General features: G+C 45.1%; 1 protein-coding gene and 1 non-coding gene across 6 annotated transcripts in view; both read left to right on the top strand.

Annotated features, from left to right (window-relative positions):
• Positions 1-27,585, top strand: part of WDR59 (WD repeat domain 59) — a 77,022-nt gene that overhangs the window by 19,473 nt on the left and 29,964 nt on the right. For all 5 annotated transcript variants that reach the window (XR_009692082.1, XR_009692083.1, XM_061137788.1 and 2 more), the window contains exons 4-14: positions 617-702; positions 1,793-1,873; positions 4,141-4,178; positions 8,104-8,192; positions 11,894-12,010; positions 15,271-15,348; positions 17,772-17,928; positions 22,888-22,967; positions 23,973-24,105; positions 24,239-24,363; positions 26,276-26,440. Coding sequence is in view for 3 of the 5 variants with exons in the window: in XM_061137788.1 (XP_060993771.1) it covers positions 617-702; positions 1,793-1,873; positions 4,141-4,178; positions 8,104-8,192; positions 11,894-12,010; positions 15,271-15,348; positions 17,772-17,928; positions 22,888-22,967; positions 23,973-24,105; positions 24,239-24,363; positions 26,276-26,440 (1,149 nt within the window). In the remaining 2 variants the exon portion in view is untranslated. The remainder of the gene's footprint in view (positions 1-616; positions 703-1,792; positions 1,874-4,140; positions 4,179-8,103; positions 8,193-11,893; positions 12,011-15,270; positions 15,349-17,771; positions 17,929-22,887; positions 22,968-23,972; positions 24,106-24,238; positions 24,364-26,275; positions 26,441-27,585) is intronic.
• On the top strand, positions 8,705-8,777 carry TRNAG-UCC (transfer RNA glycine (anticodon UCC)). The gene has a single exon. It is a non-coding gene; the product is annotated as a tRNA-Gly (tRNA).

Genomic DNA, 27,585 nt, shown 5'->3' with positions numbered 1-27,585 from the left:
TCCTTTCCTTCATTGCTTTTGGTTGGAAGGCAAACAGTTACAGGAGAAATTGCTTTGGAATTAGGAAATCTGAGGTCAGGTCCCAGTTTTAATGCTCCCTGTTTTATCTTGAGCACCCACCCAACTTTTGGAGTCATAGTTGCCTCATCTGTGATGTGGGTGATGACATCTAGTGTACAGTGTAATGAGAAAAAGCAGGGGGCAGGTTTCTTAAAGTTTCTGTTCCGTAAACTGGCCCTAGCAGACCCTGGAAATGGCAGGGAATGTTATTATAAGATCAAGAAGGTCTTTCTTTTCACTCCTATTCCCACTGGAAGCATTTTGAATTCTAACCTTTTGACAGGAACCTTACCTATTTAGAATTGGAAACGGGCATTTCTGAGTAAAAATCTCAGAGCTTTGTACAAGTGTCTCTGAGCTAAAATGAAAACCAGTCTTCAGAAATGTTTAAATAGACTACTAATAGTACTAATAGTAGTTAGTTTATTTTTTTTATACTTTATCCACTGTCAGTGTGTTTCATGAACTCATGATATTTGGGGAGCATTTGCTGGCCTGTTGTTTCTTTAAGTGAAATGTAGTTTGATGGAAGCTTTTTCCCCTTGTTTCCTTCCAGAGCAACCAAAGGGTCGACCTGTACAAGTGGAAAGACGGCAGCGGGGAGGTCGGCACGACCCTGCACGGCCACACTCGCGTCGTCAGGTAAGCATCGCCCTCCACTGCTCCGGCCTCTGTTGTTTGGTCCTGTCCTGGAAAATGAAGCAGAAGCACCGTCCCCCTCCGGGCTGACCCTCTGGGTTTGCATTGACCCTGGGTGTCTGCTGAGTCCTTAGCAGTCCTGAAGTTGTGGCTTTCATGGCGAGTAGCAGCTGGAATTTGGGAACCCGCATCCCTGTAGCTATTAACCCTGGTCCCAGGAGATACCTAGACGGGTACAGCCCGCCCCAGAGTGAAGCGTTAGCGCGCCTTTGCTGCAGGAGGAGATGAAGCTGTGCCTGAGGAATCTCCAGGGCTCACGTCAGTGGTGGCCAGGAGCACGGAGACCTCAGGGCCCAGCCCCTGGCTCTGTGTCCGACCGCCGTGGGCACCTCGTGGAGCGCCTGCCTCACGGGCCACTACCCAGAAGTGCAGTTTCTTCTCCCTGAGGGCCCTCCGGCTGGCTTCTGGGTCACTGTCTCTGGGTGGGGACAGTTTGTTGCAGGAAGTAGCAGCAGGAAGCGGTGAAGGTGACGTGGGAGGTGGTGGGAAAGGCCAGACCCCAGCCGGTGTTAACTGTGTGTGTAGTGAGTGCCTTCCAAGGAGGGCGGACGTTGGTAGGGGGCGCCAGAGGCCTCTTGCCCTCCTTGGAAGCTGTGTGGCAACATGGCACTTTGCCACTGCCTTGAAGATGTTGGGTTTACTCAGGGTCCCTGTGGTTAAGTCTGACTTAAAAAGCAGTAAGTCAAAAATTCCATGTTTTTTTTTTCCCTTTGTTTTCTTTTATGTGCACACACGTGTGTACGTGTGCGTTTGTGTGTGTGCGTGTTTTAAGTTGAAGTGCTCCATTTCTTTTGGGGGAGCAGGTGGTAACCGGGGAAGGACCTGAAAGTTCCCTTCAGAGCTCAGCTAAGTCTTCTTTCCCAAGGAACTTGGGAGATAGCAGCCTAAATACCCAGATACTCAGCCTAAACTGTGTTCGGGGCCCCTTCAGGGTGACTTTCTGAAGCCGCCAGAAGTGAACTCTGGTTGTGCTCTGGAACTGGACTCAATGCTTTCTCGTCATTGCTGCCTTCTTTCTTCCTTGTGTTTCCAGTGACTTGGACTGGGCGGTGTTTGAGCCTGATCTCCTGGTCACCAGCTCTGTGGACACCTACATCTACATCTGGGATATCAAGTAAGAACGGTGGAAGGGCATAACTGCTCAGCTGCTACGGGACCTTGGCTTTAAAGGTCGGGGGTCTTAGTTTGGTTCCCCCTCGCTGCAGACCCTGAGACAGGGAGACCCTGCAGGCGCCTTGTTTAGGAGGGGACAGAACTGCTAGGGGGGCGGGGAGGAGAGACAGGCTCAGGAGGGTGAGCGAGAGGGCGCGTGGTCCTCCCTTGAGGACTAGGCTCCACCGGGGAGGCTGGGTGCTGCTGCCCCACTCCCTCCCCAGAGGTGTCCCGTCCCCGGGGCCGAGGAAGCGGGCTGCCGTCTGCTGTCGGTCCCTGGTTGAAGGCTGTCCACAGGGGCCTGGTTCCCTGGCAGTTCAGGCCCATCACAGAGGTTTGCAAAACGGGCTCCAGCAGCCTGAGAAAGTCCTGTTGGCAAAGAAACCCAGGTTCTGGCAATGGGAAGGCAGGCTGGAGTTTGCTGAAGTGGCAGGTGACGGTGGGGGCATTTCGCTGGGCACACACACGGGTGCTGCGGCAGGCAGTGCCCCCAGACAGCTGCTCAGCTCCTGGTGCCGCTTCACTGCCCCTCGGAAAGGGGGCCGAGAGCCAGCTCGTAGGCCAGCTCTCCATGGAGCTAAGCGAGGAGGAGCGCCCAGCCTTGGAGTGTGCGCATCCTGAGTTCTTAATACACGGCTGTTCCCCTCTCTCTTTGCAGAGCAGGTTCCCTTCCCCGTAACCCCTAGCTAGGGGCTGCGTGGCCTGGGGGGTTCCCAGGACAGGACACCCTCTCCCCCCCCACCGTCCCAGATGGCAGTGATTTTGTGACACTTTACGGTGAAAGGTGAACTGTAGGCAGAGGACAGGCCAGGTGTCGAGGTTTGCTGGAGCAGACAGGCCAGCGGGAGGGATTCCCAGGGAGTAAAGGTGCGCATAGCTGACTTCACCAGCATCCCGTGCAGGTCCGCACCTCCGAGGTGATGGGTCTAAAGACAGCACCCGAGGAGGGAGAAGGAGGAGAGAACCCAGGGGAAGTGGACGAAGAGGGGCTCTCAGCAAACGAGCAGTCCCCTGGGAGCTCTGGGGCAGGATCCCTTGTTTATATGAAGCAGTTGGTTTCATAGTTTAAAGATGGAAAGACACTGAACCAATTTGCCTTCTTGATAAGCCAGGGATGCAGCTTGTCTGGTCCTCCCAGCCCTATGCAGCTGCCCACTGACCATTGGCAGTGAACCATTGACCATTTGAGTCTCCCACTGTATCCAGGAATAGTTGCTTTTTTAAAAAAATGTGGTTAAAAACAAAACAAACCCACAAAATGAAATTTACCATCTTAATCATTTTTAACTGTACATATTGGTTGTGTCAAGTATATTCACACTGTTGTGCAACAAAGCTCCAGAACTTTTTCATCCTGCAAAACTGAAAATCTGTACCCATTAAACAGCCCCCAGTTCCTACTGCTTTCAGCCCCTGGCAGCCACCACTGTACTTTCTGTGAGTTTGACTGGTCCAGATCCCAAGTGTAAGTGGAATCATGCAGTGTTCATCCTTTTGTGACTGACTTATTTCACTTAATGTAGTGTCCTCCAGCTGCAGCCATGTGGTAGCCTGTGACAGGATTTTCTTCCTCGGTTTTTTCTTTGTCCCTTCGGTGCAGCATGTGGGATCTTAGTTCTCTGACCAGGGATCAAACCCACTCCCCCTGCATTGGAAGGCAGCGTCTCAACCACTGGACCATTGGAGAAGCCCCCCTTTGCTTCCTTTTTAAGGCCTGGAGACAATTCATTGCCTGAATAGACCATAGTTGTTCTATCTGTTCATCAGCAGGGGACACTTGAGTGGCTTCCACCTCTGGGCTGTTGGGAACATCCATAGTTTTTCACGCCATCCTGGCTGTGCTGTTGGAAGGTTCTTGCACAATTGCGTCTCCACAACTGTCCCCTTGTTCCGTAGGAGAAATGACCCAGGAAGGGGCCTTTTGGCTCCCTGCACGTCCACCTCAGAGTCACTTAGGCCGCACTGTTATTGAATACTATAGTTTGTTCTCTGTGGAGACAGCTATATGATTTGAAATTCAGATTCTGCCTCAGTTGAGGAGCTTGAGAAAGTTCATCTCCCTGGAGGGAGACAGGCTTCTCTTTACACCACTTATTACGGTCCTCGTATCCCCAGTGAAGCTCCAGCACCCCCTGAAAGGAAAGTGAAGAAATGCAAGCAGAGGGAGAGTGGCCCCAGGCAGGTGGTGGCGGGTAGACAGGCGTTTGACTTCTGACTCTCGCGTTTCAGGGACACACGGAAGCCCACCGTCGCGCTGTCTGCTGTAGGTGAGTGACCGCCCACCTCCCTCCCCGGCGGCCTTCATTCCCCTCCTCCCACCGCTCCTACCCGAGCCCTGTGCCCTGGGCTCTGTCCACGCTGCGTGGACCTTGACCCCGCTGCTCTCAGAAGTTCAAGTCAGGACTGTAGAATGTGGTTAGGAACTTATGTTAGAGTTCAAGGGCAGGAACCACATGCTTTTCAAGCTATTTATTGTGGAAACTTTCAAAAGTGTGTAAAACAAGAAGAGAATGAATTGCCTTGTGTTCGTCATCCAGCTTAAACAACTGTCAACGTTCAGACAGTCTCCTGTCATCTTTCACCTCCACCCCCATCCCCTTTGGGATTATTTTTGAAGCAAATCCCAGGTGTCATATCATTTCATCAACAAATATTTCAGTGTTTTTTACAAGAGAGGACTCCTTTAAAAAAACACATAACCACAATACTATTAGCATACCTAAAAATATTAACAGTAGTTCTTTAATATCCTCAAGTATTTAAGCTGTATGTAAATTTTCTCAGTAGTTTCAGTAGATGTTGTTTGGTTTTTTGTTCTGCTTTTACAAAATTTTTGAATCAGAACCCAAATAAAGCTGGTGTTGGTAAAGTGGTTGATATATTTCTCATCTCTTTCAGTTGGTAGGTTTCTTCTCCCTTCCCCTTCTTTTGGTTTGTTTTTCCTTTCCGGCAGTTTCTTTATTGAGGAAACCAGGTGGTTTGTCCTGTGGTTTCCGCACAGTCTAGGTTATGCTGATTGTGTCCCGACAGTATCGTTTAATATGGACATGCTGAAACTTTGAAGTTGCCTTCTGATCTCCCCATTTCCATCACCCTTTTGCAGTTGACTGCTCTTGCAGTTCTGCACTGGGCTCGTTACAGAAGATTCTCACCACTTCCTGAGAGTTGAACTTGGGCATAGAAGTGTTTTTTACCTTGCCCCTCATGATGAAGCCCAGTTATCAGGATTCTATTTTGATGTCCTTGATCAAAACAGATCATATCATCTGTCTCTTAAATCCTCCTTGTTTTGAATTTTCTTGGATCATTTGAATTTACATTTGATGTTTGCTCCAAAATGATTGCATGATTCTTTTTTTTTTCCCTACACCCCCACACCTCATCATTTGAAGGCATTAAACATCACGAATGGATTAAGCAGTTGGTTTCTTCACTCTGTGAGGTTAGGGCTGCAGACCAGGGTCAACCTAAGTGCCTGCTTGGAAGAAATGCTCTGTGAGGGTATGTTCCATGGATGTAGGACTCAAGCACCTGTGTCTCTGTGCTTAATGGTTTAATTGACCTGGCTCCCACCCCCATGCATATACTTCTGATCTGAGGCGTATAATGACCCACAGACGTGGTGGCAGAGGACATCCAGCTGAAAGAAAGCACCAGGGGTCTGTGAATGTTCAGTCACCCATCCTTGAATTCGTTAGTTCTCCTGACAGATCTCTAAGTTAATTGGATTGTGGAGGACCTCAAAAAGGAAGATTGTTCTTTTCTAAGTCCTTCTTAAGAAGCAGAGGTAGGAGACGTCTTTCCTTCCGGTACCTCAGTGAGGCTTCTCTGGTGGCGGAGCTGCCCTGGGGGGAAAGAGGCAAAGGCCTTTACCCAAAGCCGCTCTGGCTAACTTTCCCTGAGAGGTGGAGCTGGAGGCTGCCGCTCCCTGGAGTCTGTGGTCCCCGTCTCTCTGTGAGTGAATTGTTTCTGCCACGGGGCAGGAAGTCAGTAAGGGCACATCTGTGTGTCCTCCAGAGCCTTCTCTGATTCTGAGAGCTCCGGGGCCTTCATTTGATCTTGATGTCATGATCCTACAGGTTGAATTAGGAGGTTCTCAGAATCCTTTGGGAGGCTTCATGTTCTGATAGACCACCTACTGGGAAAGGTATATTTTCTTGAAACTTGTTTTTATTTTTTTTTCTTCTTTTAAAAAATTTTTCTTCTTTCTTTTCTTCCAGTTTTACTGAGATAGAGTTGACACACAGCAGTGTATAAATTTAAGGTGTCCAGCATAATGACTTGACTTACAAAATAATGATCACAATAAATTTAATGCACATTCATCATCTCATATAGGCACAACATTAAAGAAATATAAAAAAATTTTTTTCCTTGTGTCTTCAAACTCTTTAGTAACTCTGTCACACAGAAATGGAGCAGTCTTTTCTTATACTTCTTCCTCTAGCTGATACGCTTTCTTGCAAAGAAACTGGGTCTCCTGAATAATATACCACCTTCCTCCAACTTTAGGGGTGTCCACCATTCATTCTTTTTTTTTTTTTCACCATTCATTCTTAGGTGACTTAAGGTGCCCTGAGTCTCAGGGAAAAAACACAACAAACAAAGAAGCAAACCAACAAATACTCTCACCAAAGCCAAGCAAGGCAAAAGTCTGGGCCTTACTCTGTTTCCTGTTGGGTCCCAAGCCCTTGCTTTCTCTCTCATCCTTTCCAAATTCTTGGGTCAGGTTGCCTTCCAAAGCCCTGGATCCACTGTGGTGTCCCCAAGTGATAAACACCCACCCGAAGAGAGAGGGTGTCAAAGCAGAAATGTCATGTGTTGTCTGAGCAACAACAAGAAGAGGTGGAAAGAGTCATCATGTTGTTCTGGTTTAACGTAATTAACGTGATTATTTTAAGAGTCAGCTAGAAGTGCTGCTGTGTCCCAGTTTTCCACCTGTCTCAGCCCCTTCTGGCATCTTCCAGTACCAGTACGCCCCCTCGCTTAAGTAGCCCTTTTGTCATTATTGTTCCCTCCGTGTATTAGCAGAGGACTGAATTCCTGTCCCCACGCAGAGGTGCAGGTAATTGCTGATGGGGAGACAGGAGAAGGGGTGGGGAGCACATAACTTTCTGAGGGCAGAATTGGGTAACACTGGGGCTCAGTCTTCAGCTGAGCTTCAGCTGGAGGCTGTGTTTTTCCAAGACTGCCCCTCCTCCCAAAACAAAAACAGAGTGGGAAGGTGCAGGCTTTGATCTGAGGCTCATGATCGCAAGCTTGGTGTTGGAGAGGATGAAGGGTGGGTTGTATGATGAGTCAGTTACCATCCAACAGAGCTGGGCTGGACTGCTTAAGCAGCTACATTTCCTGGGCTTCCCTGGTGGTTCAGTGGCAAAGAATCTGCCTGCCAACCCAGGAGACATGGGTTTGATCCCTGGTCTGCGAAGATCCTGTATGTCATGGAGCAACTAAGCCTTTGCACTGCAACTATTCAGCCTGTGCTCTAGGGCCCAGGAGTCACAACTTCTGAGCCCGTGTACTACAACTACTGGGGCCTGGGCGTCCCAGCGCCTGTGCTCTGCCATAAGAGAAGACACTGCTCTGAGAAGCCCACGCAGCAACGGAGACCCAAGCTTGTGCTAAGTCGCTTCAGTTGTGTCTGACTCTCTTCAACCTTATGGACCATAACCCTCCAGGCTCCTCTGTCCGTGGGATTCTCCAGGCAAGAAAATGGGATTGGGTTGCCATTTCCTCCTCCAGGGGACTTCCTGACCCAGGGATTGAACCCACGTCTCTTAGGTCTCCTGCACTGGGAGGCGGGTTCTTTACCACTAGCGACACCTGGGAAGCCCCCAGCATAGCCGAAAATAAAAATAAATAAAATTTAAAAATAAATATATAAAAGTAAGTTTAAAAAAAAGGAACTGCATTTCCCTATTGATTCTACTCAGGTAGCCTGAAGTTTCTTTTTTTTTTCCTTAGTGAGATTATTTCCTCAATTAGGTGACTCTGATCCTGTTCCCATGTGTTAATTCATTTATTTTTTTGGCTTCATTTTCTCTCTCATTGTGGAGCTGATGCAGTCATAGAAGCTTGAAAAGTTCTGTTCTTATTCATCCGGAACTCATTATCCAGCTCCCCTGGATAAGCTCCACTCTGTTCTGAAAGCGTTGAGGGCAACAGCTTTCTTCCCCTGATTTTGCTTTGCAGCGGGTGCCTCACAGGTCAAATGGAATAAGAAAAACGCTAATTGCCTTGCCACCAGTCATGACGGGGATGTACGGATATGGGACAAGCGGGTAAGTGATCTCTTTTTCCCCCAGGAGGGTATGAAGAGGATGTTGGGAGCAGCAGGACTTATCTTGAGAGTCCAGGGTACTTTGGGCAGAATAGTTAATTGCCATGTTAAGATCCTAGTATCAAATGACATTTGCTACCCGACCAAATTGGTGTTGAAGAATGTAGGGGAGTGAGGCATTGTGATCACAGGTTAAGAAAATGAACTTGGCCTGACCTAAGCCACAGTGCCATTTTGCTACCTCCTGATTATATCAGGTGAACCACAAACTTTTCCAAGCCTCAGTTTCCTTATCTTCGGAATAAAGGTGGTAATAGTGGGTGTATCACTGAGGAGGTCAAGCCTGGGGAACCAGACACTGTTCTAGAATGGTCATCGTGCTTCTTATCCCTGCCCCAGATTGCAGAGGGAAAATTCATTGTTGTAGAACACACACCACCATCCTGATCTGAGTCACTGGGGTGGGTACTGAGTATGCTCAAATCTTCCCTTAGGAGTCTAGCTGCTGGGACTTCCCTGGAAGTCCAGTGGTTAAGACTCTGCACTTCCACTGCAGGGGACACAGGTTCAATCCCTGGTCAGGGAACTAAGACCCCACATGCTACGGTGGTGTGGGCAAAAATTAAAAAAGAGGTCTAGCTGTCCTGTCAGTCTCAAAAGAGAGCCTGCAGATCATATAATCTCCCTGCAGCACCTCACAGTTCTGGGAGGCATGAAAGATGTGTAGGGCTCTGGGCGTCTGCTGTCATGGCAAGCCTGTCATGCTGGCATCAGGGAGAGGGTCTCTTGCCTGCGTAACTGCCAGATGGTGGGGTAAAAATGCAGGGGGCAGTCGACTTACACATGATCTGGAATGTAGATTCTGCTTCCTGCTCTGTGAAACGGAAGGCTAGAGCTCCTGCCTTTGTGGGGAGGACTGACTGTCAGTTTTCCCGAAACTTGTTCTGTGGCTGTCCCAGCTGGGATGCTGAGTGTCCAGTCTCAGCGTTGCTTTTTGCTGCCCTGCTCCCTTCCTGTGCCAGCAGGGAATGAAGTCAGATGGGTGGGAGAGGAGACCGGAGTGAAGCAGAGACGGGGAGGCTGCGGGCTTGGGTGCCAGGACGTGCTGGGGAGATGGTGTGCTGGTCAAAGCCCTCACCTTGGATGGCTCTTCGGTGACGAGGTGATTTTATAAGGAGAAGGATGGTGCATCTTCTGTATGTTGCCTTTATATCTGTCTCTTTGCTTCCGTCTGGTAATAGCCATGCTTCATCCCTCTTTATTTCTTCATTGGCAGTTGGTTTTATCCATGTTTGTCACTGGCATAGCATTTAAGGGCCTCCCCAGTGGCTCAGTGGTAAGGAATCTGCCTGTGATGCTGGAGATGCAGGTTCGATCCCTGGTCAGGAAGATCCCCAGGAGGCAAATGGCAACCCACTCCAGTATTTTTGCCTGGGAAATCTCCTGGACAGAGGAGCCTGGCTATACAGTCCACGGGGTCGCAAAGAGTCAGATATGACTTAGCGACTGAACAACAACAACAAAAATAGCATTTGAATATAAAAAATGGTTTAAATAAAATGATTAATTTGTAGTACATGCATATTTATTTGCCTTAAACTGTTTTCAGAACTATAGGCAAAATAAACAATGTGGTATTTAGCCATGAATCCAGGACCTGTTTTCCAAAACACTGGCTGTGTTCCTTATCTTGTAAAAGTACACTGCTAAGCTGTTCCTTTATAAGTTTCTCTTTGGTCCACTCATAACCCTGACTTCCCTCAGCAAGTCTGTTATCTATTTTGTTTTAAGAGATTTAGCTTTTTTTTTTTTTTTGGCTATTAATACTCAGGATTTCTGTTCATCTGGATTGTAAAACTTGTTCGTTGTAATTTCACTTCTCTGGCACTTTCCTTTTTTTTTCTCTGGCACTTTTCTAGTACCAAGCAGGATGTTGGCAGCAAGCATCACAGGCTTTAAAACGTGCAGTATCAGTGGTGATGTTGGGTTTTCACTCAAGACTCATGAACGCTTAGTAACACTGCTGTTTCTTAGTGTTTATTATGTGCGGGCATTGTTCTAAGAACTTTATGTGTGTTGATTCATTTCTCTTTGCCTTTAACGTGGTTACAGTTATTACCCCCATTCTGCAGCTGAGTAAATTGAGGCACAGTTTGTTGCCAAGATTTAAACTCAGGGAGGCTGGTTCTGGAGATTGTACTCTTAACCTTATAGACTATTGCTGATGACAGAAAGTAATACAAAAGAGAACATAAAAATCATTCATCGTCCTATTACCTAGAGTCAAATACTAACGTTTTGGTATTTTCTTTTCTTATGCTTTTTTAAAAACATGGTTTATCATATCTTACACTTAGTTATGCATACTTTTTTCATTTAACATTAAAATAAATTCATTTCCTCTATTATAATAAGCTCTTTCTAAGTATAACTTTAGTGGCTACATGACATTGTATCAGATAGCTGTACAATAATTGATTCTAACATTTACTTAATCCCCACTTATCATTCATTACGTTCCTGGTTTCCTAGGTGTTCTATATAGCACCAAGATGAATATCTTTTGTGCCTAAAACTTTCTGTGAATTTAGAATAGTCCCTTAAGAAAGGAAAAATTTTAAGCATCTTGATGAAAATTGTCAAATTTCTTTTTCCCAGAAAAGAGTATACTATTTCACATGTATACCAACAGTGACAAATGCTGCCTCACTACGCTGAATATCATTTCCAAGTATCTTTTAATTTGATTGCTTAAAAAAATCTTTTATGTTTTAATGTATATTTCTGAGGTTTCCTTCTGAATTTGTTTTGTATGTACTTGGTAATCACATATTGTTTTCTTTTGTGATGTGTACTCATTCTCTTTAGGAGTCTTAGGGCTTGATCACTTTAAGCTTGGTGGTTTTCAGATAGAGTTTATTCCCTATGACAAGCTAGTGGTTACCACTGGGAGCGGGAAGGAGAGGAGGGGCAATTTAGGGGCAGGAATTAAGAGGTACAAACTATTATGTATAAAATAAGCTATAATACTGTGTTATTGTGCAACATGGGAAATATAATGAATATTTTATAATAGCTGAAAACGGATTATAATCTTTAAAAGTTGTGAATCACTATATTGTATACCTGTAACTTGTATAATATTGTACAACAACTATACTTCAGTTAAAAAAAAAAGGTTGATGGTGTTACCCCAGGATGGGGGGTGGGTCTGTTTGGACGTCACAGTCTGCTCTGTGGGAGATTGTGAGAAGGGGAGCCAGAATCGCAGACCCTGGCACCACAGGGATGATGCACCCCCTGCCTTCTTTAAGGCCATGCCTGGGCCCGGAGCAGAAGATGATTAGACTCACAGGCCGGAGTTTCGAGTATGGGCGAGAGAGAGCTGGCAAAGTCTTGTTGTTGTTTCGTTTGTTTTAGACAAAGCAAAATGGAGTTTAAGAACAGAGACGGCCTCTGAGAATTTTTTTTTTTTTTTTTGGCTGTGCTGCGCTGCATGTGGGATTTTAGTTCCCCGAGCAGGGTTCGAACCCCTCCTCCGTGCCGTGGAGGCATGGAGCCCTAACCACTGGACCAGCAGGGAGTTCCTCTGGGAGTGTCTTTGTATCCCCACCCAGGAGACTGGGATAGGCTGTGTCCAGCTCAGGTGGGCGCGCTGAGTCCTCTGTAAAGTGCCGACTCTGGTTGGTGGTCCCGTTGCAGAAACCCAGCACCGCGGTGGAGTACCTCGCTGCACACCTCTCTAAGATCCACGGCCTGGACTGGCACCCGGACAGCGAGCACATCCTTGCTACCTCCAGTCAAGACAACTCCGTCAAGGTGAGCGGCGCCCCTGGGGCAGGGTGGGGAGCGCGTTTGGGGGGCACCAGGGGTTTGTGAGCATTGCCTTCGGAAGGAAAGCTGCAGCCAGTTAGCATGACGTGGGTTTCAGGGGCACCTGTTCTTCTCGGGGAGCTGGGCAGGTCCTCTGGTGATGTGGACCAGTGGAGTGATGTAGTAGCACATATCTGACTGGGTGCCTATGTTTGTTTGGAGGCTCTTCTTTCTGTTTGTGAAAGGAAGTCAGAGACAAAAACATTGAGAAAGGACAAGAAGTTTACTCGCCAAGATGTGGCCAGAAAGTCCCATTTCTGAAGGACTGGCTCATCAAAATAACACAACAGATACCCAAGTAAAGGCGAAAAACCCACACAGTCATTAAAGTTACCAAGTTGACCATTAGTCTGGGTGGAAAAACGGCAGTTTTCGCACATGATTATCATATCTGCAAAAGTTAAGATGTTTTTGGTCATCCACGTTGCGCAAGTCAGGGACGGAGTTATTTTATTAGAAATTCTCTAACCAAGGGGTCCCCAGCCTCTGGGATCTAATGCCTGATGATTTGAGGTGGAGCTGATGTATTAATAATAGATATAAAGTGCACAACAAATATAATGCACTTGAATCATTTCAAAACTACCACCTCCAGGTCCATGGAAAAATTGTCTTCCACGAAACTGGTCCCTGGTGCCAAGAAGGCTGGGACTGCTACTCTAACTTGCAGGAAATGCTCAAGGACTTACGTATGTCAATGAGCTTATTATTCTTGGTTTCTCTCAGAGTGCAGTGTTTCTTGTTTGTTCTCTGACTTTGGAATGTGATATGCACCCTTGTTCGAAAGGATGCAGAGCACGGAGTTTCTCCTTGTGGTCAGGTCTCTGCCTGGAAGGACAAAGATTTGACCGCAGATGTTTGCTTAGCAATTTTGTGATTCGCTTCAGCAATGTAATTCTTTACTTTATTTACACAGGCATGTACAACTTTTTGGTATGGTTAGCAAAGCCACAATCATACACTCAGCCTTAAAAGTTAACTTCCGTCTGGAGGTTTGTAAATCCCCTGGAGTTGTAATTTACATTTATGTGCCCAGAGTAGTTTTTTTCTTTGTTTGTTTTGGGCTTAAGTTTTTGTCCCCATAACCTGATCGGCTTGTTTCCCAAGTTCAGGAACCAGAAACCATCTGATTCAACTCCTCCTGTTTATTTGAGGTCTCCAAATTTGTCAGTATTCACTGGCAGCTTTATTACTCTTTTCTTTTTTTTTTTTTTTTAGCTTTATTACTCTTGAGGCCGGGATGCCATAGGTAATAAAGCAGATAACAGGCCACTTTCCCCGTGTGAAACACAGTCCTTATTCCTTACTAGTGGGCTTGTTGTTATTCAGTCACTCAGTTGTGTCCGACCGACTCTTTGCGACCCCATGGACTACCGCATGCCAGGCTTCCCTGTCCTTCACCATCTCCTGGAGTTTGCTCAAACTCTTGTCCATTGAGTCAGTGATGGTATCCAACCATCTCATCCTCTGTCACCCCCTTCTCCTCCTGCCCTCAATCTCATGCCAGCATCAGGGTCTTTACCAGTGAGTTGGCTCTTCGTATCAGGTGGCCAAAGTTAGTGGAGCTTCAGCTTCAGTGTCAGTCCTTCCAGTAAATATTCAGGGTTGATCTCCTTTAGGATGGACTGGTTTGATCTCCTTGCTGTCCAAGGGACTCTCAAGAGTCTTCTCCAACACCACAATTCGAAAGCATCAGTTCTTTGGTGCTCAGCCTTCTTTATTGTCCAACTCTCACATCAACACGTAACTACTGGAAAAACCATAGCTTTGATTATAGAGACTTTTGTGATGTTTCTGCTTTTTAATACATGGTCTAGGTTTGTCATAGCTTTGCTTCCAAGGAGCAAGTGTCTTTTAATTTCATGATTGCAGTCACTGTCTGCAGTGGTTTTGGAGCTCAGGGAAATAAAATCTGTCACTGTTTCAACTTTTCCCCCTTCTATTTGCCTTTAGCTTATGAATTAAATGAGATTTTTGGCATAGTATTTGATTTTTTCCATATATCCTGGTAGGAAAGACAGTTTTTACTGAATGTATATAAATAACAATTATAAAAAGTGAAGCAATTTAGAAGTGCTTTTAATAGTCAACCACCATTTTTAGTATTTGTTGTTAAGGCTCAATGCATGCCATTTTTTCCTACATAATCATTTACTTAGCTTACCTGACAGTTTATTAGTTTGTAATTTATATGAATTTTTATTCTATTTTTTTTTTGTTGTGCATTCTCAGGAGTCTACTGGAACAAGATACCATTGAATGAATTTCACTTCACTTTGTAGATTGTAAACAGTAAAACTGTTGAATTGAGGGTTAGAGCTAGGCCAAGAAGGAAAAAAGGGAATTGGAGAGGATGGGATTAGAAAGGGATGGTAGGAGGTAATTCTTGTTTCTTCTGACAACCCTTTTTGCCAAAATTAAGTCCCATATTAAAAATAATATTGTTGAGATGTCATTTCTGTCTAAACTGTTCTTGGGTTTCTCACATGGCCATGGGGAAGCTATACTTGCTCCCTCAACTTATAAGCAGTCAGCGGTCACTACACTTCAGCTCCTGTTAGCATTAGGGTAGTGTCAGTAGCTCACTTGTGTCCAGGTCTTTGCAACCCCGTGGACTGCAGCCTGCCAGGCTCCTCTGTCCATGGAATTCTCCAGGCAAGGAGACTGGAGTGGGTTGCCATTCCCTCCTCCAGGGAATCTTCCCAACCCAGGAATTGAATCTGGGTCTCCTGCATTGCAGGCAAAATGTTTTCAGTCTGAGCCACCAGGGAAGCCCATCAGTATTGGGTTGGCCTAAAAGTTTGTTCAGGTTTTTCCATAAGATGTTATAGAAAAACTCGAATAAACTTTTTTTGCCAACCCAATAGTTAAATTCCTCCAAGTGGTGTACAGTGATGCAGGATGAAACAGTTGTCGCTTTTACCTTCCAACTGTGAAGGGGGTTTAATAGGCAGACTGACAGTGATCTGCCTCGAGAACTGATCCTCATGAAGTCTGTGTTTCTCCTATGTTTGTAAAGGAGTGTTTTCTTTGCATCTGTGTCACAGGAGCATGGCCCTGGGGGCCGACTCAAATGCACTGCTGAATCTATCTAAGAGGACAGAAAGCAAGGAGTTCAAAGGCTATGCTGCTTTCAATAGTTGAGGTTTGTTTTTGTTTTTTTAATGGCATTTATTTCACAAATTATCCTGCTTTCTTTCTTCCAGTTCTGGGATTACCGCCAGCCTCGGAAATACCTCAATATTCTCCCTTGCCAGGTGCCTGTCTGGAAGGCCAGATACACTGTGAGTGAGATGCCCTTCCTCTTGCTTGGAAAAATTATCTCAGTGTTCTGCACACGAGGGGCCAGTGACATTTTCTCTTATTTTCTTTGTGAGGTGGTTTTCTCCTTCTGCTTGGTTTAGGGGTGGGACAAAGGTGGTAATAACAGAATAAGAGCTGTTATCTACTTAAAACTTTGCCTTGGAACATTGGGTGAGACTCTGTACTAGCAGTGCTGGACTAGCTGGGCTGGGTGCTGGGCAGAGCGAAGGTGGTCAGTAAGGGCGAAGGGGAGGGTGAGCTAGAGGCCTGAGAGGCTGGAGGTCAGTGAATTGTGCTGGAAGGAACTCTGGCTTTAGATCCAGAAGACCTGGGTTTAGGGCCCAGCAATCCCATTTAATTTTTTCCAGCTTTATTGAGACATAATTGACATATCACATGGTATAAGTTCAAGTTAGGCAACATGTTGACATGTTATATTTGTGTATTGCCAAACGGTTATCACTATAATACCACTATATATAATATACTGTAATATAACATTTATACTACTATAAATGCTATGCCACTATAGCATTTATTAACAGTTCCATCACTTAACATAATTACCCTTTCTTTTCTGTGATAAGAACATTGAAGGTCATATTCTCTTGCACCTCTCAAGTATACCATGTGGTGTTATTGACCATAATCATCACACTACATTAGATCCCCAGAGCTCATTCATCTTACAACCAGAAGTTTGTACCCTTTGACCAGCATCTCCCTGTTTCTTCCACTTCCCAGCCCCTGGTAACCACCATTCAACTCTCCGTCTCTCTGAGTTCTGCTTTTTAGATTCTCCACATAAATAATACCATGTAGTATTTGTCTTCTCTTTCTGACTCATTTAACTTAGCATAATGCCCTCAAGGTCTATCCGTATTGTGACAAATGGCAGGATTTCCTTCTTTCTCATGGCTGAATAATATTCCACTGTGTACATACCCTGTTTTCATCCATTGACGAACAATAGGTTGTTTCTATATCTTGGCTTTTGTGAATAATGCTGCAATGAGCCGTTTAATATTTGTGTGGCTTTGGACAAGCCACTTGATGTTTTTTGAGTAATAACTTCCTTCTCTGTCAGATGTGAATAGTTTTTAATATGCCTTGCTCTTTTTTTTTTTTAATTGTGATAAATTTCACTATTCTTTAGTATCCAGTTCGGTGTCATTTACTACAAGTACAGTATGCTCTCTCTTTGAAAAAAGCCATGTATGAAAAAATATAAACCATAGAATGCTGCAAATATAGTGGGTAGGCTCTTATCAAACTTCCATCTTTTTTGCCACATTGATTGCTGCTGATCAGAGATGATATATTTCCTTCAGTGTCAACTTGAAAGGGAGCCCAGGGGTGAGTAAAGGTTCCTTTATACATCAGGCTGTTCCCTGGGGTGTCGTGGAGTGCAGAAGGTAATTGGGATATTAACTGGCCTTCACATCTGGGAGCACTTGGGAAGAAGTCAGACGTTGTTCTCGTGAATTGAAATACTTCTCTGAATTAATACGTTTGCTTTAAAAAATAAACAGGAAAGTTCAGAGTGCTGCCAGGAGAGCAGGCGAAGATAAATATGCTCTTAGGTGGCTGTGGTTTATTCCTTAAAGAACAGAGTCTGCAAATCAACCAAATGGGCCTCTTAGCTACTGCACAGATTGGGTGTTGATAAGTGGGATGTGTTAGTCCTGAAATTGAAAGGTTTTCCTTTGAAATGGGTTTCTCTGGTAGCTCTGACGGTAAAGAATCTGCCTGCAGTGCAGGAGACCAGGGTCCGATCCCTGGGTCAGGAAGATCCCCTGGAGAAGGCAATGGCAACCCACTCCAGTATTCTTGCCTGGAGAATTCCATGGACAGAGGAGCCTGGCCAGCTGCAGTCCATGGGGCCGCAAAGAGCTGGACACGACCAAGCCATTGACACTTAATTCTTTTGAAAAGCTGTAGTCTTGGGGGCCGTGGGAAGGTGCTGCGTCACATGGACAGAGTGCTTCTGGTACATTTCCACAAGGCAGGGCTGTTTGCTGTTCGGAGTCACCTGCAGGGTGCCTTGTTCCCTCATTCCAGGAAAGCATTCAGTAACTCTCAGGGGGTCTTGTGAGAGGAGCTAGGGTGTGAAACAGTGTGTTCCAGGGTGCAACCTCCAGAGCCATTTGCTTATTTTACATTAAAAAACATTAACTTTATCTTTTACTTGCTGTGGTCCTTTCCTTCAGTAAAGAAAGAAAAGAGAAGAAAAGCAAACGAAAAGTAGACGTTAACTTACGGTATTTGGAAAAATGTTCCCCAGGTGGGTTGGGGCCTGCCATCATCTAATTTGTTTAAGTTAGGTGAGAACGCCAACTTGGGTAAGTCAAGACTCAGCGGATGCCCCCTGGAATGATGCCTGCTCTTCCCTTTCCCGCCGCAGCCTTTCAGCAATGGATTGGTGACTGTGATGGTTCCTCAGCTGCGGAGGGAGAACAGCCTGCTCTTGTGGAATGTCTTTGACTTGAACACCCCAGTCCATACCTTCGTGGGCCACGATGACGTGGTGCTGGAGTTCCAATGGAGGAAACAGAAGGAAGGTGGGTGGAAGAGAGATCGCTTACCAGTTTCCTCCGGCTCCCGTCGGGGTGGGCTGCATGATCGAAGGGGAGGATGTGGAAACAGGGCTGGCTTCGGAGCGGGAGTCAGGGTTCCCCTGCCTTTAATCATAGATGGATGATAGGGTGTGGGTCTGCGGTTCTACCCCAGGTGCATCTTCTTCTTTTGTGTTCTGTGTGGTCTCCCTCCTGCCTGGAAGGGGCTTCTAAGAGGTTGGTAGCTTTGCTGTTGGGTCACTTCTAGAGCTGAAAAACTCCGGGGTCACCACACTCTGAAAACCCTGGCTGTTGCACCTTCCCCCTGTGTTGATGAGGGAGATGCAAAGTCATCATCAGTACCACCCACCACATATTTCCACTTCTCTTCACGAACACAGAGGGCTGTTTCACCTCCCATCCCCTTGAAGACAGGTTTGGCCACGTGACCCACTTGGCTCCTGAAACATGAACAGAAGTGATGCAGTCTCTTCTGGGCAGAGGCAGTAACGGCCAGTGGGCAGTTACTCTCTTCTGCCTCTGCCGAGGCAGGTGAGTTTAGCTGCAGCCTCCCTTGTCTTGAGATCTACTGCCACACTCTCTAAATGTTCTCCAGACAGATGAATTTTGTGGTAAATTTCGTGGCCTTCCTGTGTCACAGAAGGAAAGCCCCAGGCAGTGGAGTGGTGTGACTTGTCCAGAGTCCAGGAGAGGTCTTTAGTGGACCTGGGATTAGAGCAGACATCTTATCCCAACTTGTTTGTGACCCTCACAAGCCTCTCCCAGGATTGTTTTTGAAAGGACTTTTTTGATGATCCTCTTGATTTTCCCATTTTCATTTCTATAAATCTCTCCTGCTTCTAGAAACGTGAGGCTGCTTGGTCTCTATCCCATCAATTTCCATGCTTGACTTCAGCTTTCAACACATTCTCTTGCACTTTGCCATAGAAAAGAGAGTTTCCCTGTGATCTGACAGGGGGAGGTTGGCCTGTAGTTTTGGATTGCAATAAAAAGTATTTAACATCCCATTCTCAGTTGTCTGTGTCATCTATGAGCTGGCAGGGTGAATTGTATAAACTGGGGCTGTTCTAGCGAGTAGTGAAATTTTGAGTACAAGTTATAGGTTTTTTTTTAAAACTCCTTTTATTGTGAGATACATCATGTATAAAATTACATAAAATATGTACAGTTTATAAAGTGAAAATCTGAGTAACTACCACCAAGGTCAAGAAAGAGAACATTGCTAGAACTCAGAAACTTCCTGAGCACAATTCTTTCCCTTCCCTAGAGGTAAACACTGTCCTAACATTTACAATATGACTTCTGTTATCTTGCTTATAGTTTTACTACCCATTTCTGTATCCCTCAAAATAGTTTAGGTTTATTTGTTTTTGAACCTTTTATAAATGTAATCATCCTTCATGCATTCTTATATTTTCTTTCTTCCTCAACCTAATGATGTTCCATTTTATTTTTATTGCCATGTCCTCTTAGTCATTTTTTTTATTGGCCCACCTCAGACTTTGATGTTGGTTTTCACTGTGGTCACGGAGCTCTCAGAGGTAGGAAGAGAATCAGGATATTGTGGTCCACGGAAAAGGATGCTTCATGAAGGAAGCGGAGGTCATTGGTTTCAGGTTCTGCTAAAGGATCTCCATGCAGAATAAGAAAGAAGCACGTAATTGTGTAAGTAGGTATAAATAGGAAGCCATATGATCATTAAGAGAACAGTTCCAAAGGCACATTGAGGAGGGAAGCCTGATTATAAGACAGCAGAAACAGAGGCAGCAGGAACTGGTTTTGTGAATGAGGTTGCCCTCAGAGGCAAGGAGTAGACTGAGCTCACTGGCAGAGGCTGCTTCCTCTCGATATGAAGGCAAGGGGAAGATGAAAAAAGGGAGTATATAGGAAAGCAAGGGTCTTTTGAAAATGGGAGGGAATAGGGCCAAAGGCCCAAGTAGAGGAATTGGATTTAGAAAGGAATTAGGCATAACTTTTCTTCAAAATCAGAGACATGAAAAGAGGCTGGAGTGGACTTCCCTAGTGCTCCGGTAGTTAAGACTGTGCTTCCAAAGCAGGAGTCGCAAGTTCAGTCCCTGGTCAGGGAACTAAGATCCCACATGCCTCACAGCTTGCCCAGAAAAAAAGAAAAGAGGCTGGAGGTAGAGTCAGAAAATTGTTGCTATGAACATGGGCTGGATGGTGGGACTTAGGACAGGCAGTAGCTCAGAATACTTGCTGTCTTGCTTGTTGAGCACAGGAATGTATTAAAACGTTGAGTGAAGGCTTGGTTGAAGGCAGTGACAAAGAGAAGGAACTTTTTTTGGTAAACTTTTCTTTTTGTATTGAAGTATACCTGATTAACACTGTTGTGACAGTTTCCCGAGGACAGCACAGGGACTGAACCGTACATATACAAGTATCTGTTCTCTGTTAAACTCCTCTCCCACCCAGGCTGGATTTGAGCAGAGTTCTCTGTGCTATACGGCAGGTCCTTGTCGGTCACTTGTCTCAAATATAGCAGTGTGTACACGTCCATCCCAAACTCCCTAACCATCCCTTCCCTGCACCCCAGAGAAGGAACTTTTGCCCCTCACTGTTCTCTGTTGCCTCTTTTTCCCCATGCATTCCCCAAAATGAGGGAATCGGATGAAATTATTTCTAGGTTGTTTACTCTCTGAAGATGACCATAAAGAAGATTCTGGATACTACAGAATTACCCAGAAATGTCCTGATCTTTCATAAAGCTCTTTCAGAAACCACCTTGAACCTTGTTAGAGTAATTTCCCTTTGACTCGCCCTGTTGTATGGAAATACAATTCAGTTAAGAAATGGCAACCCACTCCAGTACTCTTGCCTGGAAAATCCCATGGACGGAGAAGCCTGGTAGGCTACAGTCCGTGGGGTCGCAAAGAGTCAGACATGACTGAGCGACTTCACTTTAAGACTATTAAAGATCGATTATTCCTTTTATAATGAGATGTGTCTCTTTACCAAAAAATTCTTTTAAACAGTAAGATGTCATAATGCATTTGAAGCAATACATTTTACAGACAGCCTACTCATCCCCAGCTCCTCTGGAACAGAAAAGGAAGAACATTTGTGGAGGTGAAAGTTCAGTGAGACATTAAATTCTAGCATCACTCTTCACCTGCTAATTTGCCAGCTTTTATTTCACTTCATTTAAGGTTCTGCTCAAATGTGACTTCCTAGGAGAAGTCCTGTCTAAAAATAGCTCCCCTGTCAGCCTCTATCCATTTATCCCACAGTGTTTTTTTTAACAACACTATCATTACCGGACATGCTATTGTATGTTTGTCTATTTCCACCATTGGAATGTGAGATCTGTAAAGACAGAGATTCTTTGTGTGTGTGTGTGTGTGTGTGTGTGTGTGTGTGTGTGTAATAAAGTTTTATTAAAGTATAAAGGAGATAGAGAAAGCTTCTGACATAGGCATCAGAAGGGGGCAAAAGAGTACCCCCTTGCTAGTGTTAGCAATGGAGTTATATACTCTCCAATGAATCCAAAGAATGTCTGGAGGTTGTAAAGACCTCACCAGACCTACTCCCATAATTTATGTTTTAAGATAACAGAATTAGCCAGAGGGTTTAATCCAAAGACTGTCCTCAGGCAGGATACATTATTGTTATATAATCCTAAGGAATGTAGAGGAAAAAAAGTAAAAAAGTTTGTCTTTTCTTCCTCCTTGAATATCCCAGACCTCTCTCTCCTTGGGGACCCCTAGACTTCTTATCAACCTGCCTAGGAAATGACTCTCTCATTCCCCCCTTTTCTTTTAGGAGAATTATGTTGCCTAGGGTAAAGGGGTGTCGTTCTCTTTCCATAACTGCTTCTGAGCTGACAAGGGGTGTTTTCCCTAAATTGGTGAGGCAACATATTCTCCTAATCCTCATAGTGAGGATGTCTGATCCAGGGGCTCCAAGTAATAGTTGGAGGAGGCTGTGGCACTCACAGGAGCTTGGACAACTATTTGTAAATTAAAAGCTTTTAGATGGTTAGAAAACCCCATTATACAATTACAGATGTAAGGCAAAATAGTCATTAAACCAAGTTAAAATCAAAATGAAAAGTCACATTATGTCCATAGTTACATCAGTCCATCTTAAGGTTGTTAGATGTCATCAGTTTAAGAAGAGGCATCACATGTGATTGTTGGAGAAAGTCTTTTCCTTGAATTGGAGATGTCCACCACAGGAAGCCTTCCGCTGATGAAGAGGGGAGTGCTCCGCAGACCCAGCAGTTAGACCGATTATGGAATGCAGCATAGGAGTGAGCCCAGGACAGGAAGGCATTGTCTTGAGGATCAAACGGCAGACTCAGGATTTCTGGAGTCAGCAGAAGTAGGCTCACATAGATTATCAGGCCCATTTAAGAGACCCTCCAACTGGCCACCGTTCGCCATCCTCCAGTGGGTACCGCGGCCATGCAGTAGCACATAGGAAGACCAGGTGTGTCTTCTTTAAGCCCTGGGGATCAAATCTATCCCAGTTTTTCAGGATACAGTTCAAAGGAGTGAGGCCGGAATTGTTAGCTCCCATCTTGTCCTGAAGGATCCCGGACGAGCCCCCAAGATGAAAGTTTGTTACTGAACGATGAGACGCGGGATTCTTGGCCTCCGGAGGAGATGAATTCAATCCGGGGCCAGAGACGAGGCTGGATCGCTCAGAGCTTTTGTGTAATAAAGTTTTATTAAAGTATAAAGGAGATAGAGAAAGCTTCTGACATAGGCATCAGAAGGGGGCAAAAGAGTACCCCAAGACAGAGATTCTTGATTCATATTGTAGTCCTAGTACTTAGAACAGTGCCTGGCATATAGGAGGTGTTCTATAAATATTTGTTAAATGGATGAATGAAAGAGTGAGTGAATCTCCCTCCCTCTCAACCTGTAACAAATTTGATGTTGAATGCATAAAACATCAGGATTCTTATCTGGTGATTTCCAGGGTCCAAGGACTACCAACTGGTTACGTGGTCACGGGATCAGACCTTGAGAATGTGGCGGGTGGATTCCCAGATGCAAAGGGTATGTATTCAATGCTGTTATGGAAGAACGTTAACTGGATACGCCAGAAACTTAAAAGATTTGGTGGTTGCAGAAGTCAGAGGATACGTGATAGACATTTAATACGTACTGGCTGGTTGGCCAGGTGGCTGGGGTTTGCTACACTGAGGCTTTGAGGTCTTCAGGAGCCAACTTCAGTACCAGATCTTCAAGGATGCAAAGCTGCTGAATGTTCTTCCTCTTGCCCTGGTCTAAGGTAGTGTGGGTTAGAGTACTGAGAAGGTGGCCTGGGGGCATCGTTTCTTTCTCTCACAAATGGGCTAGGAAATCTACCCTGGCACAGGGCAGAATCCTCCACATTCATCAGCAACACCTGTTATGTGAAGTCCTTTCCATTTGTGCCCCATAAATTGTATCTGTGCTTCTATGAAGCACCGTGGTCCCAGGTGTAAACTGCTTTCGTGTCCATCACTTTGCTCTGCCCCATTATGGGGTTCTGTCTTCTCATCCAGTGGCAAAATTCCTTGAAGGTGGTAATGGTGTCTCACTTATATTGCATCCCACACAGTGCTCTGTACACAGTGGATAGAAAATGCTGAGACAGATTTGCTAAACTGCTTAGTACCAAGTCACTCTTGAGCATTTTGGTCAAACATCATCACCTTACTGCTGTTTAAATTTTTTTTTTCCTCCAGAAAGTACCGTTTGCTTCAAATGCTTTTAAGTTATATTTTTGCTCTTGGCTGGCTTGATAACTCCATCAAAGCTTGAAGTTTAAAAGGTTTTCTGAGATTTTCAAAAACTATGAACCTGATAAAACATTTTCTGGGGTAAAATAATAGTCTGTTTTCCTGTGTGTTTAAACCAGGGAGAGTTGGGGATGGGCAAAACCCATTTGGAGTGTATCCGTTTGGGGCTGACATTTTTCTCCTTTGTGATTTCCATTTTTGGAGTCAGAACTCAGCCAAACACGACCATCCTTTCCACTGGCTTCTCTAGACCCAGATCCTCTCCCCTCTGTTGCAGCTTTGTGCCAATGACATCTTAGATGGTGTTGATGAGTTCATTGACAGCATTGCCCTTCTCCCGGAACCAGAGAAGATCCTTCACACCCAGGACACAGACCACCAGCACAACTCCAGCCATGGGGAGGAAGAAGGTAATTGGTCACACTGATGTTCTAGGTATGGTGCCCCTGTCTGCATCTCTGAGTTGTGGTAGATACCCCAGAACTGCTCTCTGAATCCATTTCAGAAATGTTTTCCAACAAGTGACCCTGTCTCTCCTGCTAGTCTTAAAGGAAGACCCCCTAAGCAGTCTCCTGGAGGAGAAGAAATCAGAGCAGCTGGGCCTGCCTCAGACTCTGCAGCAGGAGTTCTCTCTGATCAACGTGCAGATCCGCAATGTGAACGTGGAGGTGCTCAGGTTTTCTGTCTCTCACACTTGTGGTTGGTGGCCGAGGGGACTGTTTCAGCCATGATTTGGGCTAGCAAATGGCTTTTCTGCTTTAACAGGGAAGTCTCTGTCCTTGCTTTCTTGTTTCCTAGGTTTTGTAAAGAAATAATTAACTGTTAACTGTTAGTTGTTTGGTTGTGTCCGACTCTTAGCAACCCCATGGACTGCAGCTCACCAGACTTCTCTGTCCATGGAATCTTCCAGGCAAGAATACTGGAGTGGGTTGCCATTTCCTAGTCCAGGGGATCTTCCCAACCCAGGGATCGAACCCCCATCTCTTGTGTCTGCTGCATTGGAAGGTGGATTCTTTACCACTAGAGCCACCAGGGAAGCCATTCCCATCTATTCTAAAGAAAGAAATATTTTAGAAATACAAGTTTTTTTCCCCTTTACGCTATTGTTCTCTCATAAGATGAACTAAGGGATAAACAGATGCTCATATGTCTTAAAATCTCCTTAGACGCTCCAGCACTTCATTTGACCCTATGTGAAGGTGCTCAGATCCGGGAAGGTTTAGTATTTTGACGGAGGCTGCTGGTGAAGTTAATGGCAGGGCTGAGTTTGGAAGCCAACCTCCTTATTCTCCAAGGTTCTTTGTGCTTGCCTTATCAGTTGCTTATTTCCTTGGTGGTTTAGATTCATAGTAAGGTGACCCAACCTCTTTGTTCATTTAACTTGGAGAGGTTTATTTACATTTTTCCTTTAGGGCAGGTATACACTTGGCTTCAGAGAATTGAATCTCTGTTGAGGGAGTTTTAAAACTTGATGAGTTTCGCTTTTGCCCAGATTCCATTAACATTAGCCCTGGGTCTGTGCACTTACATAGTTGTCTCCTTTGGTCTTTAAAACAGCTCTGAAGTAAGTGGTCTTATCCCCATTTTACAGACTAGGAAACAGAGACATTAAGAAATGAAATAACTTGTCCGAGGTGAGCAGGTATTTGAACCTGAGTCTCCAGGTTCCCCGCACGTGTGACTCTTTTCACTGTCCCCCAGCTGTCGTATCTGGTTGGCACTACAAGAAATCAAAAGAGGTAACGGACTCCTTGGTTGATTGGTTATCTCTGTCAACTCAGTGTCTGTCCCCTCTGTCCCAGTTGAGAACAGTTGGGCTATCCAGTGATCTAGTCCAAGAAGGAGATTTTGATTCCTTTCCCAGGACTGCTTTTTAAAAATTATTGGAAGTGACTTCCCTGGTGGTCTAGTGGTTAAGACCCCGTGCTTCTGCCGTGATGGGCACAGATTCGATCCCTGGTTGGGGAAGTAAGATCCCACATGCGGCAAGGCACAGCCATAGAAGAATATAAAATAAAACAGAATAAAATCACATACCACAAAATTCACCCTTTTAAAGTGTATAATTTAGTGGTTCTTAGTACATTTACAAACCCATGATTTACAAATCATTACCACTGCTACTTTCAGAGCATTTTTCATCATCACCAGAGAAATCCTACATCCCTTAGCATCTTCCTGTTTCCTTTCTCCCCAGTGCCTGCCTGATAGACACTCATCTTTTTTCAGTCTCTTTGGATTTTCCCAGGAGTGCTTTTAACTTGAGTCAGGTTTTTAATGTCTTCCTACTTTATTTTCCCATCTCAAAATAAATATAACACGTTTCAGCCTATCTCACAGCTTCCAGATAAAGCTTTTCTAAGTCAAAACACTTTGAGCTTATTCAATCAGTGCTAAAATTAAAAATCCATTTTGAAAATGAGTTGTCCACATCTTCGCTATTCATTTGTCTTGGGAGACTCTCTCTCTTGACTCTGTTACCAGCAACCTAGAGCACTCCGTTGCCTTATTTAAACCTGTTTGCCTCTGCAGCCCCTTTGCAGTTCCTGTCTAAAGCAGCTCTTGATTTGTCCCCCACAGATGGACGCGGCAGACAGGAGCTGCACAGTGTCCGTGCACTGTAGCAGCCACCGCGTCAAGATGCTGGTGAAGTTCCCCGCGCAGTACCCAAACCATGCGGCCCCCTCCTTCCAGTTCATCAATCCCACCACCATCACGTCCACCATGAAGGCGAAGCTGCTCAAGGTGGGCCTCTGTGTTTGCAGGTTCTCCTTGATGCCATCAGGGTCTGAGTTGAGTAGTAAAGTTGAATGAAAACACCTTTGTTAAGATTTGGTCATCGTCTGTCCTTCCTCATGTCAGTGTTAACAGTTGTGTTCGTTTTGTGTAGAAAACCCCAAGTGCTATTTCTTCATCATCTTTGGGTCATGAACCTACCCCTCTTTGGAAGTCTGATGAAAATCATAGACCCTTTTGCAGAAAAACTGGCACAGGTGTTATATGTAACTTCAGAAACAGTGCATGTAAATAATAGGCAGTTCTGTAATTGCATATAATCTGCTCACAGATCTCATTAAAGCTATGAGATCCCAGGTTAATATGATATGACTTCATTTATTTGGAAACTATAGGCAAAATGTATTCTGAAGCTACAAGATAACTTCTAATCAGAAAAAAAAGTATTTAAGGTCATTAAAAAAAATCTGTTCCATAAGAGGAGAGGTGGCCACTTAAAGTGAGGCTGGTTTGCTGGACAAGTTGGGACAAGTTAGGTGGGGTATATAATATGACTGTGGTGCCTAAATGAAGGGGAATAGCCTTGTTGCAGTAGGAGGGACCCCTTCCAGGGCCTGAAACTGGGCTCTTGTCTAACACTCAGAAATGAATTGTCCGAGGAGACACGTGCTGACAAAGCAAGAGGTTTTATTGGGAAGGGACACCCGGGTGGAGAGCAGGAGGATAAGGGAACCCAGGAAAACTGCTCTGCCACATGACTTGCAGTCTTGGTTTTATGGTGATGGGATTCGTTTCTGGGTTGTCTTTAGCCAATCATTCTGACTCAGAGTCCTTCCTGGTGGTGCCTGCCTTGTTCAGCCAAGATGGATGCAGCGAGAAGGATTCTGGGAGGTGGTTAGACATGTGGTGTCTCCTTTTGACCTTTCCTGCACTCTTCCAGTTGCCGGTGGCTTATTAGTTCCGTGTTCCTTACCAGGACCTCCTGTCATAAAACAGCTCATGCAAATGGTTATTATGGTGCCTGACCAGGGTGGGCGGTTTCAGTCCGTGTGCTTCCCCCAACAGCCGGGCATTTCATCTTGACTGGGATAGGTTCAGAAACTTGATGTGTCAGTTCACACAGAGCTGATCAAGTGGAATCCTCATAAGAATGC

The sequence above is a fragment of the Dama dama genome, chromosome 4 (assembly GCF_033118175.1).
Source record: "Dama dama isolate Ldn47 chromosome 4, ASM3311817v1, whole genome shotgun sequence".
Lineage (NCBI taxonomy): Eukaryota > Metazoa > Chordata > Mammalia > Artiodactyla > Cervidae > Dama > Dama dama.
This window is presented reverse-complemented; position numbering and strand designations above follow the sequence as displayed.